Source organism: Dermochelys coriacea, chromosome 3 (genome assembly GCF_009764565.3).
Source record: "Dermochelys coriacea isolate rDerCor1 chromosome 3, rDerCor1.pri.v4, whole genome shotgun sequence".
Taxonomy (NCBI): domain Eukaryota; kingdom Metazoa; phylum Chordata; order Testudines; family Dermochelyidae; genus Dermochelys; species Dermochelys coriacea.
In genome coordinates, this window is record NC_050070.1 from 179,331,101 (window position 1) to 179,346,874 (window position 15,774).

Sequence of the window (15,774 nt, forward strand, 5' to 3'; positions counted from 1 at the left end):
GGACTTTTAAACTTAATTTTGACTTTATCTCAAGAAAATCTATATTTAGAAAAAGATTTGACATTAAGGAACATGAATTTAAATTGAATGGATGTAATAATAAATTATAGCAGTTAAATTACAGCCTGTTTTACTAAGCATAGTCACATTGATTCTGATGGGTCTACTTTAATAAATGAAACAAATTGTGCAGGATTTTATAAGAGGGCTATTCCTTATGCTTCCCTTCCTCAGCACCTTTCCCTTTGATCTCTTTGTTGTTGTTGTTTGTTGCACTTCCATGAGAATTATTCAATATGGAATTTCACACACACAACAGAAATAAAATATTTTAAAAAGCCCATTAACTTCACTACAAAGGAAAAATGTCATTTTGAATTACTTTTGCTCGTATCTCAGAATTACTATTTGACAGGATCTGAAATGAAATAAAAAACTACCAAGATGTTTATTTTTAAAAGCATTTAATGACATAGCATATATTTAACAGATAGGGTAAAAGTCTTAGAGGTACAGTTCCGAACAACTGAAAGCCAGTTCCAGTACTACTCTGACTACAGGCCCAGTCATTGAAAGTTCATTCCTATTAAATGTAATTTTTGATTGTGCAGTAAGATATTTTTTTCATTACAATAGTTACAGTGACAGAGAAATGCACACTATGTATCAAATAGCAAGGTAATGTAGCAAAATTATAACACACAGTGCTGTAGCTGACAAGCAAGTAACCATTTGAGTAACATTACTTTTTTTTTTTCCAGTAAATGCTTCAGTTCCACTTTTACACTTATCAATGATTTTAAAGGGTTTGTTATACATCTAGTCTTATTATACTTTGTACTAGAATTATCTGAAACATACAATATAATGTATTTCAGCAAAAAAAATTGAAATTTCAGGTTATTTAAAACTGCATCAGTATGCTAAATCCTTCTTGTATACCAGCATTCTTAACTGTTGTACTTGATCCAGAAAAGCTTCACATTGTGTTAATAACTGATGCCAGGATACAAATGGTTTGTCCGTAAGTTAATGCATATCTGCACTCTGGTACAGCAAAGATAATACACTATTATTTTAATAAAGGTTAGACTTGTAATGGGAGGTTCTGTTAGTCAAGACTCAGCATAACAATCTTAAATGGAAGTGAACATGTTTGAAAATTTGTACATTTGTCTTTGATGCGCACAGTAAATTTGTAAGCACCGCTGCCTTGCATACCAATAGCACAGGATATGGGTTCTTTTCCAAGACAGCCTCACAAAATTGAGGAACAGTTTAAATATTAAGATCTAATCTACATTAATTCCATTAAAAAAACAAAAACAAAACCTGGTCCTCCCTCTCATACAGAAGCTGCCCAATGCACCTCATACATTTGTAATGGGTTTTTTAATGCTCTATAAATAATAAAAATTAAATCATATTGAGGAACATTAGGCACAGAGAGTAATGTATTGGTTCTGAGCTTGCATGCTGGAATTCCACTGGAAAGGACAGAAGTGCAGCGTGTGGAGATGGAATTCACTTCTTTTTGCCAAAAAGGCTGAATCTCTTTTCTTTGTCTTTCTCTTTGTCTTTCTCTCGCTTACCAGGACTGGATTCGCTGGTTATTGTAACACTGGCTGGCAGGGTTTGGGCACGACTAGAAGCTGGAGTGCTTTGTGTGCTTGGAGACACTTCAATTTTGTCAGAGGAGATAGCTGATGTGATGGCCTGAATCCATGTGTTCATTTCCTCCTTCAACAAACATCAAAGTTAAAATGTAGGAATCAACACGTCAGCTCATATTTTTTTCTATCATTCAAACGTTTCAAAAGGTAATTGATACAGAAGTAGAAAATTAAAGAGAACATGATCCCAAGTCATAATTTAGCATCAGCTTTTCAACCAGGCCTTTACTCAGCTGCCACTCACGTGCCATGCACTTGCTCTTTGCAGATGCAAAAATTTGCATGTGTGCTTTAAAAAACAAAAACAAAAAACCCTAACCCCTGTATGGATACCAGTATTAGAACTTGCACCTTGAAAGTCCCTCTGTCTTGATGGGTTTTGAAGGAGCAAATTCCAACACCACTTGTGGACCTGCAAGTATATGCATACGCATGCACAACTGAAGACAGAGGCTGAGAATGTACCCCTTAATATCTAAACCATTTCTCTTTTCTTAGCATATGTCAGTATATGAGAATGTGACAGCAATACCATTAAAACCAGCAAACAAACAAACAAACTGATGGAAACTTACATCATCTTTGGCTTGGAAGAGGTACTCATTGCCATCAGTTAATCTGCAATTAAAAACAACCACCACATATATTAGCCTAATAATATACGGGTCCAAATCCTGCTTCATTTTCTCAAGCAAGCAATCCCATTGTGGTAAATGGGACTACATGGCAGAGTGATAAATAACACAACCTTGTAATAAGCTGTATTTCCCATGCATCTGTAATCACCTGGCCTGCACTCTACCCCCTAATCCATGTTCCTTGTGGTCATTACCAATATTTTTAATTTTGAAAAGCTGTCATTTAACAACAAAAACAACCTGCCCCGAAGTGCAGGATGGACAATATTCCATCATAGACTAGTGACAGGTTTAAGGTTCAGTATCTCATGATCTACTGGGGTTATAAGTGGGCATTCTATACCAAGAGATATTGAACTTTGTTTTATTTTACATATAAAAAACCTATCCTAGGTATAGTTTAGACTGAGGTTTAAACATGTAATATTTTTATTTATCTATACTGAAATGTTTCTACAGTTGGGACTAATGGGAATTAAAGGGATACCAAAAATAGTCCCAACAGAATTTTATAAAACTCAGAAGCATTTCTAAGGTATTTTTCTGTACAGAATATGTGGAACTGTCCTGTTATATAAAGGTTCTACTGGCACACATTTGTGATGACCTGCATGACAGTTTGCAGTTTTATAATGTGTAAGAATAAATATAAATAAATAAATAATGCAGCCATCTCAGACAGTTAAGCCTTGTGATGTATTCTCTGCCTCTCAGCTGGTGTAAATGGGCTGCAGCTGTTTTCAAAGGGCTGAGACATTTTGCAGGCGATGAAGACTCAAATGCATAAACTGTTTGTTTATTATAGTTTTCTGCAACTTAGCATCTCCCACAATTCCGATATGTATAGGTTATTCCCTTCCTGTCTGCAGTTTCTGGAGGCATTTCAAAGGTAAAGCACAGGCTATGCTAGCCATGTCCCCTTCTGGTTTCATGGATAGGAACCACCCATGGACAAAGTCCCATATCAAGTGCCTCTAGGCCTCTCTCCTGAATAAATGAAGCCATTCACCACAACACATCCAAGATCTGGTTCTGGTTCCAAATCAGGTGCTCAACAATCCCGCAGAATGTCTGCAAGGGTCTTCCTAGTTGTCTAACAGATCCACAGGTACTCACAACTGATGTCAGCCTGGTGTGATAGGGAGTGCATCAGGGGCACAGAGCAGTGCAAGGCGTCAGGAACCTCAGGGAAAGAAACCAGAACATCAACCTTTTGGAGCTCAGAGCTGTCAAGCTAGTCCCACTGAGGTTCCAGAACTACCTAGAGGATAAACGTGTTCTGGTCCAGCCAGACAACATGACCACTGTGGTGTACATTAACAATCAAGAGTATAACCCTACATGCGGAAACAATGGAATGGGCAGAGAGATTCTCCATTGCATAAAAGCAATACATGTAAAAAGAGAGCTGAACCAAAAGACAGACTGACCCAGCAGATGGACAGTCAACAACTCAGAATGGTGTCAAATAGAATGCCTTCACTCTGAGTTTGCTCAAGTTTGGCCTTCTGGCAGTTGACCTGTTCGCCAGTCACAAAAACAAAATGAGACTGAAGTATTTCACCAGGGAAGCAGACCCAAATGGGGAAGGAAGCTCCATCTCAAGGCCTGATCATAGAATCAAAGAGTCATAGAATATCAGGGTTGGAAGGGGCCTCAGGAGGTCATCTAGTCCAACCCCCTGCTCAAAGCAGGACCAATCCCCAACTAAATCATCCCAGCCAGGGCTTTGTCAAATCTGATTTTAAAAACTTCTAAGGAAGGATATTCCACCACCTCCCTAGGTAATGCATTCCAGTGTTTCACCACCCTCCTCGTGAAAAAGTTTTTCCTAATATCCAACCTAAACCTCCCCCACTGCAACTTGAGACTATTACTCCTCTTTCTGTCATCTGCTACCACTGAGAACAGTCTAGATCCATCCTCTTTGGAACCCCCTTTCAGGTAGTTGAAAGCAGCTGTGAAATCCCCCCTCATTCTTCTCTTCCGCAGACTAAACAATCCCAGTTCCCTCAGCCTCTCCTCATAAGTCATGTGTTCCAGCCCCCTAATCATTTTTGTTGCCCTCCGCTGGACTCTTTCCAATTGTTCCACATTCTTCTTGTAGTGTGGGGCCCAAAACTGGACACAGTACTCCAGATGAGGTCTCACCAATGTCGAATAGAGGGGAAGGATAACGTCTCTCGATCTGCTGGCAATGTTCCTACTTATACATCCCAAAATGCCATTGGCCTTCTTGGCAACAGTGGCACACTGTTGACTCATATCCAGCTTCTCATCCACTGTAACCCCTAGGTTCTTTTCTGCAGAACTGCTGCCTAGCCATTCGGTCCCTAGTCTGTAGTGGTGCATGGGATTCTTCCATCCTAAGTGCAGGAGTCTGCACTTGTCCTTGTTGAACTTCATCAGATTTCTTTTGGCCCAATCCTCTAATTTGTCTAGGGCCCTCTGTATTCTATCCCTACCCTCCAGCGTATCTACTTCTCCTCCCAGTTTAGTGTTGCATGCATTCATGTCCTGTCCACTTCTAGGAAAGGTCATCCAGAAGATAAGGCGAGAAGAAGCAAAGGTGATAGTCCTCATTCTGCACGGGTTAAGCAGACCATGGTTCTCCAATCTGGCAGAACTGAAATTGGCACCACCCAGTTATCAGTAGGCCTAGACATCCTTTACAAAGGCCCATTCCTCCATCCAGACCCAGAATATCTATAGTTGACTGCCTAGTTAATGAGAGGGAAACATTAACTGACTATGACTATCCTCCAAAGTGACTAGAACTCTACAATCCTCCGTGTTAGCTTCAACACAAAAGGTCCACTCCTCCATCTGGATTAGGTTTAGCTTGTGGTGGCAAGAGCACAACAAAAATCCCAAGGATCCTGCTATCCCAGTTATCCTGGATCTTCTTCAGGAAGGCACAGACAAGAGATTCAGCCCAGCACCATAGTACACCAGGTGTCAGCTATAAGTAGTGTCCTAGTCACAAGATTCTCTGGTTCCTTGACAAAAACACTGTATCCAGATTTGTCAGAGCAGTCAGACTGGCTAAACTTGTGATCAGATCAATCGTTCCTAAGCAGAACCTACCACTGGTATTAAAAGCCCTAACCACACACCCTTTTGAGTCACTGACATCAATATCTTCATTCTATCTATCCATCAAAACCCGTTTTCTGGTCACTATAATGTCTGCTAGATGAATTTCTGAACTGGCAGCTTTAACCAGGCAGGAACCCCACTGTGTGTTCCTCGATGACAAGACAGTGCTAAGAATCCAAGCATCATTCTTGCTTAAAGTGATTTAATCTTTCCATGTTTCAGAGTAGCAGCCATGTTAGTCTGTATTCGCAAAAAGAAAAGGAGTACTTGTGGCACCTTAGAGACTAACAAATTTATTAGAGCATAAGCTTTCGTGAGCTACAGCTCACTTCATCGGATGCATTTGGTGGAAAAAACAGAGGAGAGATTTATATACACACACAGAGAACATGAAACAATGGGTTTATCATACACAGCGTAAGGAGAGTGATCACTTAAGATAAGCCATCACCAGCAGCAGGGGGGGAAAGGAGGAAAACCTTTCATGGTGACAAGCAAGGTAGGCTAATTCCAGCAGTTATGTCAGAGGAACAGTGGGGGGTGGGTGGGGGGGAGAAATAACACGGGGAAATAGTTTTACTTTGTGTAATGACTCATCCATTCCCAGTCTCTATTCAAGCCTAAGTTAATTGTATCCAGTTTGCAAATTAATTCCAATTCAGCAGTCTCTCGTTGGAGTCTGTTTTTGAAGCTTTTTTGTTGAAGGATAGCCACTCTTAGGTCTGTAATCGAGTGACCAGAGAGATTGAAGTGTTCTCCAACTGGTTTTTAAATGTTATAATTCTTGACGTCTGATTTGTGTCCATTCATTCTTTTACGTAGAGACTGTCCAGTTTGGCCAATGTACATGGCAGAGGGGCATTGCTGGCACACGATGGCATATATCACATTGGTAGATGCGCAGGTGAACGAGCCTCTGATAGTGTGGCTGATGTGATTAGGCCCTATGATGGTATCCCCTGAATAGATATGTGGACAGAGTTGGCAACGGGCTTTGTTGCAAGGATAGGTTCCTGGGTTAGTGGTTCTGTTGTGTGGTGTGTGGTTGCTGGTGAGTATTTGCTTCAGGTTGGGGGGCTGTCTGTAAGCAAGGACTGGCCTGTCTCCCAAGATCTGTGAGAGTGATGGGTCGTCCTTCAGGATAGGTTGTAGATCCTTGATGATGCGTTGGAGAGGTTTTAGTTGGGGGCTGAAGGTGATGGCTAGTGGCGTTCTGTTATCCAGATCATACCACTCGATCCATTGTCTACAGCCAAGCTCTACGATATAACCACATTTGCTCCAACCCCTCAGACAGAGACAAACACCTACAAGTTCTCTATCATGCATTCCTACAACTACAATACCCACCTGCTGAAGTGTAGAAACAGATTGACAGAGCCAGAAGAGTACCCAGAAGTCACCTACTACAGGACAGGCCCAACAAAGTAAATAACAGAACGCCACTAGCCATCACCTTCAGCCCCCAGCTAAAACCTCTCCAACTCATCATCAAGGATCTACAACCTATCCTGAAGGACGGCCTTGCTTGTCACCATGAAAGGTTTTCCTCCTTTCCGCCCCCTGCTGCTGCTGATGGCTTATCTTAAGTGATCACTCTCCTTACAGTGTGTATGATAAACCCATTGTTTCATGTTCTCTGTGTGTGTATATAAATCTCTCCTCTGTTTTTTCCACCAAATGCATCCGATGAAGTGAGCTGTAGCTCACGAAAGCTTATGCTCTAATAAATTTGTTAGTCTCTAAGGTGCCACAAGTACTCCTAATCTTTCCATGCCTCACAGAAAATCATCCTCCCTTCATTCTGTCCAAACCCACAGCACCCAACAGAAAAGTTGTCACACACTTTCGATGTTCAAAGAGCACCGAAGATCTACATCAAGCACACCGAATCAACAGAAGATCGGGCTCCTTGTTTGTCTACCTTCATCTGAAGTGCCAATGGCTTAGGGTACTCAAGCTATCACTAGTTAGATGGATCAAGCTATGCATCATAGAGGCATACATGGTATCAGGTTCTCCTGCTCCAGACGTCATCATGGAACCACCATGAGATCTATGGTGACATCATGGGCGGAAAGAGCTTGTGCTTCCACTGCAGAGATCTTCAGGGCAGCAATGTGGACATTAGTTAACACCTTTATTAAATGCTATGATGTGGACACCCTCTTAAAGTTGGGCACATGCTAAAATATCTTTATGAGACTGGGACCATGTAAGAAAGTAGCTTGCACTGTCACAAGTTTATTTAACTTAAATAAAGAGGTGCCCAGTTATTCTACATTGGGTAGCACTGACTCACTTGAGTAGAACTTTAGTGAATGCTCATTGAGTAAGGGTGGCAGAATCTCACCCAAAATAATGAACTAAACTATCAGTGAATCTGAACTTAGCTTCTCTGCCTATTAAGGAACTAAAAAAAAAATCTTGTTCTACACGTTAAAGGGCCAGTTTCCAGACGGCGGATTGGTGGCTGATGCCCTCAAATCCCTTTGTCTTTAATGGAAGATGAGGGCAGTCAGCACCTTGTAGGATTGTGAACTGTTTGTCAGGGAGAGAACAGGATTGGGAACTGTTTGTCAGGAAGAGAACATAGCATCATAGAATATCAGGGTTGGAAGGGACCTCAGGAGGTCTTCTAGTCTAACCCCCCACTCAAAGCAGGACCAATCCCTAATTTTTTCCCCCCAGATCCCTAAATGGCCCCCTCAAGGATTGAACTCACAACCCTGGGGTTAGCAGGCCAATGCTCAAACCAAAGCTAAGCTATCTCTCTCTGCAACATGCTCTGCAATAAAACCTTTCCTTTCCCAGAATGGTGCTCCAACAATCTTACCTTAGCTTGAACACGTGTTTCTTCTTTTTGTAATCAACCGCTATTTCACAGACTGCTTCTTTCAAGCTGATGGGGATCTCACTGTGGTAGGGAATGCCAGAAGCAGCAGCCTTGGAATCTTTGTAGAAGCCCATCTCTTGGTTGTTTATAACACAGTACACATTGTGCCAAGATCTTCAAGAAAGAGAAAGTAATCAAAGCATGTGCAAGTCTAATTCTCTTCAATGAACCATGAATCTGACTGAATCAAATACAATTATCTTTATACAATTATAAAATGAACACCAACTCAGTCTGGGGAGATAGCAAAACCTGTATCGCCCTCTTAACTGCAGGGTGAGAATTCTCTCATGCAAGTGCTGTTTCAAGACAAAAGTATTGATCTTGTGCTAAAAGGAACACAGATTTCTAGAGCTCTCTCTTATACCACATTAGTATACCCTAAGAGTGGGAGTACTGTTTGGAAGATAGGCAGTTTACATACTTGAGAGAGAAAGTGCTTGACCTTTTAATGAGCACTTGTTCTTGTAGAGAGATTTTTCACAGTGTTATAAGATTATGGATAAATTGTACATAAAATTCTTGACTCTTGTACACATTCTGTAGCAGTAATTACCTCCTTCTGTAACACGGTTGTAAAAAGAAAGGAATACTAGAAGCAGATCTCCTTGAATATTAATACCTAGGACCTAACTATCTACATAAAGTTCTATAGTTTGACATATTCCTATAGAATCTCAACTCTGTGGAAAAACTTTTTCCTCAACAGCAGTCACAGCACAAATATAGTTTTTCCATGTGATGTGGGACTCTAGATAAAGAGGACAAAGATGGCCATTTTACTGTAATTCAAATCTTTGCCCCTTGGCTGCTACCCAACGGTTCACTTCATTAGTAGAAGTAGGGAGTGATGAGCTAAACCAGGATTCAGACAACACTTTATTTTCCAAGAAAATTATAGTTACGGCTTTCCCAGTGTTTCCCCTCAATGGTCATATAGGACCAGATTCTGCTTCCTCACAAAGACAAAACCTTTAGTGGGAGTGTTCCTTGTATGGGGACTGCAGAATAAGGCTCTTAGAAATTAAATCAACCAGTACATACAAATCTAACTTCAACCCATGCTTTGAGCAGATTGCAGTGTGGATGGAAGGTGTTAATGTACAAACAACTAAACATGGATGCTTCTAGTACCACACTTGCACATTTTTCTTTTCCTGTGCTTTTGATTGAAGCACTACACTGGGACTCAGGAGATCTGGATTCAATTCCCAGATCTGCCACAGACTTCTTGTGTGGTCTTGGGCAAGTCACTTAATTTCCCTGTACCTCAATTCACCATCTATAAGAGAACACAATAAAATTCCTTTCTCTATCCTTTGTTTTCCCTGTCTATTTAGCTGTAAGCTCTTACAAGTAGGAACTATCTTTTACCATGTGTTTGTGCATCACCTAGCACAACGGGGCCTTAATGTTGACTGGTGCTTCTAGGGGCTATGTAGTACAAATCATGATGTTTAGTAGTTTTTAGAGTATACCTGGATGTAAACTTATTTGCATTAAATGCTGGCTTCTTTACCTGTTTGAGGCTTTCTTGTTATGTGTCTCCCATTCATGTTTACGATGCAAAAAGCCCTCCATCTGAGCTGAAGGAGTCTCTTGTGTTTTGGCTGGTAGGGTAGCCGCAGTCTGAGCCTGAATGGCAGTCTTGGCTTTGCGGTCTGCAGTTGGGGAAGGAACAGGACTAGACTCTTTTGAACTTGTCCTCTGTTCTGCAGCTCCATTGACCATTTCATTTGTTTCCACAGTTTCCACCATCTAGGAACAGTGGAAAAAACATTCAGCTAGAGGCCACACAAAGCTACAACATCTTAGAGTTAATTTTCTATCTTGCACAATGTGGCTGAGTGTACACTTTGTCTATAGAGTAAGACAGTCCAGTAAAATCACTTTCACACCCCCATGGAGACACAGAAGGCCAAGGAAATTAGACATATGAATGGATTAGTACCCATTTTACAGATGAAAAAAATCCAGGAAAAATAAGAGCTAAACATCAGTGTGAGTTTTACTGCACTTTGTTCTGTTAATCAATCCATATCATTTTATATATTGTCAATCCTAAAATGAGAGCATTTCATCCCATTGCTAAGTACTCAAATACTTGCAACAGTAACAATCACACTTCTGTAAACATTAGAGGAATAATTAAAGTTATAGACATCAGCCACCTTACATATATTTATAATTTTACTGTTTTAAGTTTAATATAAATTATAAACATGTATTAAATTACAAGTAAATAGAAAATATAATCAGAACTGTCCAGGAGCATTCACAAAAACACAACTTTAATGTATGTTGCAAAATTGCTTGGTTTCTGTAAATGCTCTTTCTCCCCATTCCCCAGATAGCACAATATAATCAAAACATGCAGAAATTAGGAAGATTACACCATGCATTTCATGTCCATCATCCCAGTTAGGATTTGGATCTTAAAGACAGGGAAAATGTGAGAGGTCAAATGTCAATTTATCAAAGTCTGTTACAGACTTCATTATTAGGTGGATTGGATTTATGTTAAAGGAACTGGAAACCACCACAGTCACTCAACATCACACAGCTATTTACCCCCAAACAAAGACAGAACCAAGGCCTTGCCCATCACTTGCTTTGTTGATCGCGTTGCCTGCTGCACTGTGTTCGAGATAGCCTAGAGAGCAGCTCTGACTGGTCAAGCTGTCGACGTCTTCAGGAGCCATTCATCCAAAAATCATTTAAATTGGAATCCTAATGGCTAGTGTGCTTTTGCAATGCAGCTTGGTTCCAGTTTTATTTTTTCCTGTACCATTACTTTGACGTGTAGAGCCTTTGGTAGCAGCCCACAGGTTACACGATGAGTGTCTGGTATTGTTATTAGCAAGTTACTAAAGCTCATTGCTGCTAATGCTCTAGTAGATTACAAACATTCTGTACCATTTTTATGCAAGCAAGTATTTTCAAATGGCACAATAATTAAAGACATTCCCACTGTTGCACAGGGTCTGAACAAGTCAAAAGCAGCAGAATTATTAGGCAATGAACTACAAATTAGACCTTCCTTTGCTAGAATTTTTCATGCCTGTCAACTGTGAATTATTGTATCTTACATCATTGTATGTCATATCCTAAACCCTAGAAAAATTCAAGTATGGGATACGAATTGGGAAGGACTGGTTAACTGCCTTTAAACAAACTAAATTTTCAGAGTATATACATTACATCACTGAAACGGGGAAAGAATCACAACTTGCATTAAATTTCAGGAATATTCAATTAAAAGGACTAAGCCTCCAAAGATGTACAATCTAGTTCAGGCTCTCTCAAACTTTATTGCACTGAGTCCCCCCCATTCTGACAACAAAAATCATTACACGACCTCAGTAGAGGGGACCAATGCCTGAGCCCCACCATCCTGGGTGGGGGGCTAACGCTGAAGCCTCAGGGCTTCAGCCCCAGGTAGGGGGCCTGTAACCTGCGCCCCGCTACCCAGGGCTGAAGCCCTTGGGCTTTGGCTTCAGCCCTGGGCGGTGCGACTCAGGCTTCAGCTTTGGTCCCAGGTCGTGGAGCTCAGACTTTGGCCCCGGGCCCCAGCAAGTCTGAGCTAGTCCTGGCAGCCCCATTAAAATGAGGTTGCGACCCACTTTGGGGTCCCGACCCACAGTTTGAGAGCTGCTGATCTAGTTTATTGGAAAACAAGTGTCAAAGTGCCACTTGAAAATGTCCATCCTGGATTATGGTTCTATTTCCTGTCAGTATTTTACACCTTTAGGCTATGTCTACACTATGAGCCAAGGGTAAGATTGCCGCTCGCATACACATGCTAGCTCAATGAAAACTAGCATGAGTATAAGTAGTAGTGTAGCCACAGTGCATGGACAGGGGTAGCAGGGCTAAACTGTGCTGAATATGTACCCACCCATTTCAGACCGGTTTGTACTCAGCAGAGCTAAGCCATGTGGCTGCTGACTGTGCTACCGTGGCTACACTACTATTTCTACATTGAACTAGCATAAGTATGTGTACGCAAGCTGGGAATCACACCCCTAGTTTGTAGAGTAGACGTGGCCTTAGTAAAGCAGTGGCAGAGTTTATTCTGCAAACTGTGTGAAATTTGGACCATTAACATCTGCCACTTTTAACCAGATATCAAAATAAAACAAAACATGCTACAGGAAAAAAGACTGGTGGACGATTATCCTAACGTTGCCAATATGGTTACCAGGAAATGGATGTTATAATAAAGCAAGCTAATATCCTGGTTCATCATGTTAAAAAAAAAAAGGGGGGGGGGGGAAGAGTCCTAAGCAAATTGGCTAGTGACAGCTTAATTACTGTTCTTGAAACAAATTCTTATTTCTAAATTGACAGATCTATACAGTGAGATTCTATGAAGTTTAAATAAACAGCAAGAATTAATTACTGGGCATGTGTGTAAACTGTACATTACAGTGGATGACTAACTTAAATACTTAAATACTTGCCAATAGCATTATATATCTATGTAAAACTACCTATTGGCTAACCTCAGTATTTGCAGGATTCAACATATTTCCCATAGTAAGTATAGGAAGGATATGAGAATATCACAAATATGGAGGTACCCATATCTACACATTGTAGGTAAAACAGGGAAGTTTTTCAGTACAGCCACTGCCTATCTAGTTAAAATGTTTTTATGGAAGAGATAAAAAAATCACTCCCTGCTGCAATTTGCAAACCTGTTGTTTTAAATAACTGCCAATTGTAATTACATAATCAGCCCCTGAACTTCTACTTCCACTTACAATTTAGTTATTGATTTTAATTACTGGATTGAAATAGAAACAAAAATGCATATGCAAACTAAAACACTACAGTCATGCTAGGACTATGAAAAGCTCATTGGATGCTCTTTAATGGAAATTTTTGTAGCATAATTTTCTTTTTTTTTTTTATATGTTATTCACAATGAACAGAAGACAAGCAAAATAAATCTGCACATGGACCACAAATATTTATACCAAGTATGTACCATGAAAATAAGAAAAAAAAAAGAAAAAAAAAGAGGAGCTAAATAAACTTTAATGGAAACATGCTTTGAGCATGCAAAAAACAACACAACAGAGGACAAACATTAATAGCAAACGGTACTGTTACTATAACAAAACAGTTAACACACATGAATACATTTTTCTTCATTGTGACTGTTTATGGGAAGTTAGTTGCAAGTACTTTAGTGGCTAGCTACTATTCATGAGGTATTTAAATCACAACTGTGACATGCAACATGACAGCTAGTGACATGATTAGGAACATCCCTTTGATTTTCAAAGTGCATGAAGCAATATTACATTCAGTTCATCAACTTGAGTCTCTGCACCACAACTCAAAGAATGAGACATACTTGTCTTATTCAAATACAAATAAATTACAGCCAATAAACTGTTCTGTCAAAGATATAATTTTGAGATCTTAGTCACAATCAACAGGTAAAAATATTATACTCCCTTAGTGTCTGGCATTATGATTTTACTCATTTTTCTTGACAGTAAAACAAAATTTGTATACTTAATCCTAATAATGTAAACTAAAAATTATTATCTACCTAAATGACTTATTGTTAGCCAGAATACATGTAAAGGCTTCCTGGTCTGGCAAGTCTGAAGACGCAGCTATGCTTTATGAGTACTGTAATACTTTTAAAGGCACAGAGACCCAATACTGGTGCATGGAATCCACCAGAACATTTGTGTATATTTGTATACAGAAATTTAAAAAGGATTAAGAAGGTATATGTTGTTATCCTGACAAAAGAAAAAAAAAAGACATGCATCATGAAGTGGAAAGATACGTTATTTTAAAAGTACAATTGTTGGAGAACAGTCCATCAGTCAAGTTGACTAAGATACTCTTGAAATCTAAATTTTGATCATCAACAGCAGCTTATATCAACTCTGTTACAAATAGCAAAACTGGTATATGTCTGATGTATTGCAACATGTGGTTCATTAAATTATAGGCAAGAAAGCTCTCATTAAGAGATCAACATGCAGATGGTGAAGATTAATATGAAGATGTGCTATAAAAAGATTCCATAATAAAAAACAAAAACAAAAGAAAAGTTGAATAAGGTTATGGTAACAATCAAGAAGGTTTGCTATAGGCAAAAATTTTGTGATGCTGCTGCAGGCCCACTCTCAAATTCCTCGTCACATATACTTGTGGCATCATTTTTGCAAAGCTCTGGCATTTAAAACAATCTATTTTTCATCATTCTAATATTAAAGGTGAACTGAAATGCTTTATTGGAGAAAGGAAAACGGAAAAACTGTCTGACACCCCAAAATGTTAACAGAATATATGTGCAGACCCAAAAGCAATAGGGATAGGTATTTGAGAGGTGAACTGTTGAAATGCATTTCCTGCCAAAATCTGAGGTCAGGATGTTTCACTGCACCCCATATTCATCATAGTGATATGATTATGATATGATTATGGCATAATTATTATGCATTGTGTACAAGATGGGTCCTGTAAGGTCTCATTGGAAAAGTTATGATTTGCCAAATATGATTATCCTATTTGTGTGTATATATCCTTTTTGTATCTGAAGTTATGAATATTGACTATGTATCTGGGGGGAGGGATATCTCAGTGGCTTGAGCATTGGCCTGCTAAACACAGGGTTGTGAGTTCAATCCTTGAGGGGGCCATTTAGGGATCCAGGGCAAAAATTGGGGATTGGTCCTGTTTTGAGCAGGGGGTTGGACTAGATGACCTCCTGAGGTCCCTTCCAACCCTGATATTCTATGAATATCTGTATTTCAAATGTGCTTATTCTGGGTAAAGCCCACAACTAGCCTTTCAGATACAACAATGAAGAAGCTAGACAGTGCTAATGGCTCATCAACAAAGACAATGGACCATGGAAGAGCTTAGCCTTGTTTCAGCCAGCCTATGAGTAATAGCTGCTATGACTCAGCAAGGCATGTCATGGCATGGCATGTGACCAGACCACATGACATTGAACTCCATTTTGGTACCTGTACTTTACCACAAACTGGGCTGGGAACTCAGCATGAAACAAAGAGTTCCCACTTCCCGCCATATGGAAAAAACTATATAAAGTGGGGAGTGACATCATCTGAGGCCGTCACTCCCCACACAAGAAAACCTGGAAATACCTGAGGAACAAAGACTGAACTGGGGGAAGTGCTAGCCCCAGGCTAAAGGGATTTCTAGCCTGTGTATGGAAACTTGGTGGACTGCTTGTATCATCAGTCAGGGTGAGAAATAGCTAATTCAAATCCTATCTATCTAGTATGTTAGGCTTACTTTGTGGATTTGTTTATTTGCTAGATAATCTGCTTTGATCTTTTTCCTATCACTTATAATCACTTCAAATCTATCTTTCTGTAGTTAATAAACTTGTTTTATGTTTTATCTTAACCAGCATGTTATGAGTGAAGTGTCTGGGAAAACCTCAGCTCTGTAAACAAAGGCTGTT

The 15,774-nt window shown here is 39.8% G+C and overlaps 1 protein-coding gene across 3 annotated transcripts in view; it reads right to left on the bottom strand.

The window, feature by feature from the left end:
• Positions 1 to 452: 452 nt before the first annotated feature.
• Positions 453 to 15,774, bottom strand: part of SPTBN1 (spectrin beta, non-erythrocytic 1) — a 222,708-nt gene continuing 207,386 nt past the window's right edge. For all 3 annotated transcript variants that reach the window (XM_038394320.2, XM_038394321.2, XM_038394322.2), the window contains 4 exons: positions 9,826 to 10,064; positions 8,247 to 8,420; positions 2,249 to 2,291; positions 453 to 1,740 (listed from right to left, as the gene is read on the bottom strand). In XM_038394320.2, the coding sequence (XP_038250248.1) occupies positions 1,525 to 1,740; positions 2,249 to 2,291; positions 8,247 to 8,420; positions 9,826 to 10,064 (672 nt within the window). In that variant the 3' untranslated portion in view covers positions 453 to 1,524. The remainder of the gene's footprint in view (positions 1,741 to 2,248; positions 2,292 to 8,246; positions 8,421 to 9,825; positions 10,065 to 15,774) is intronic.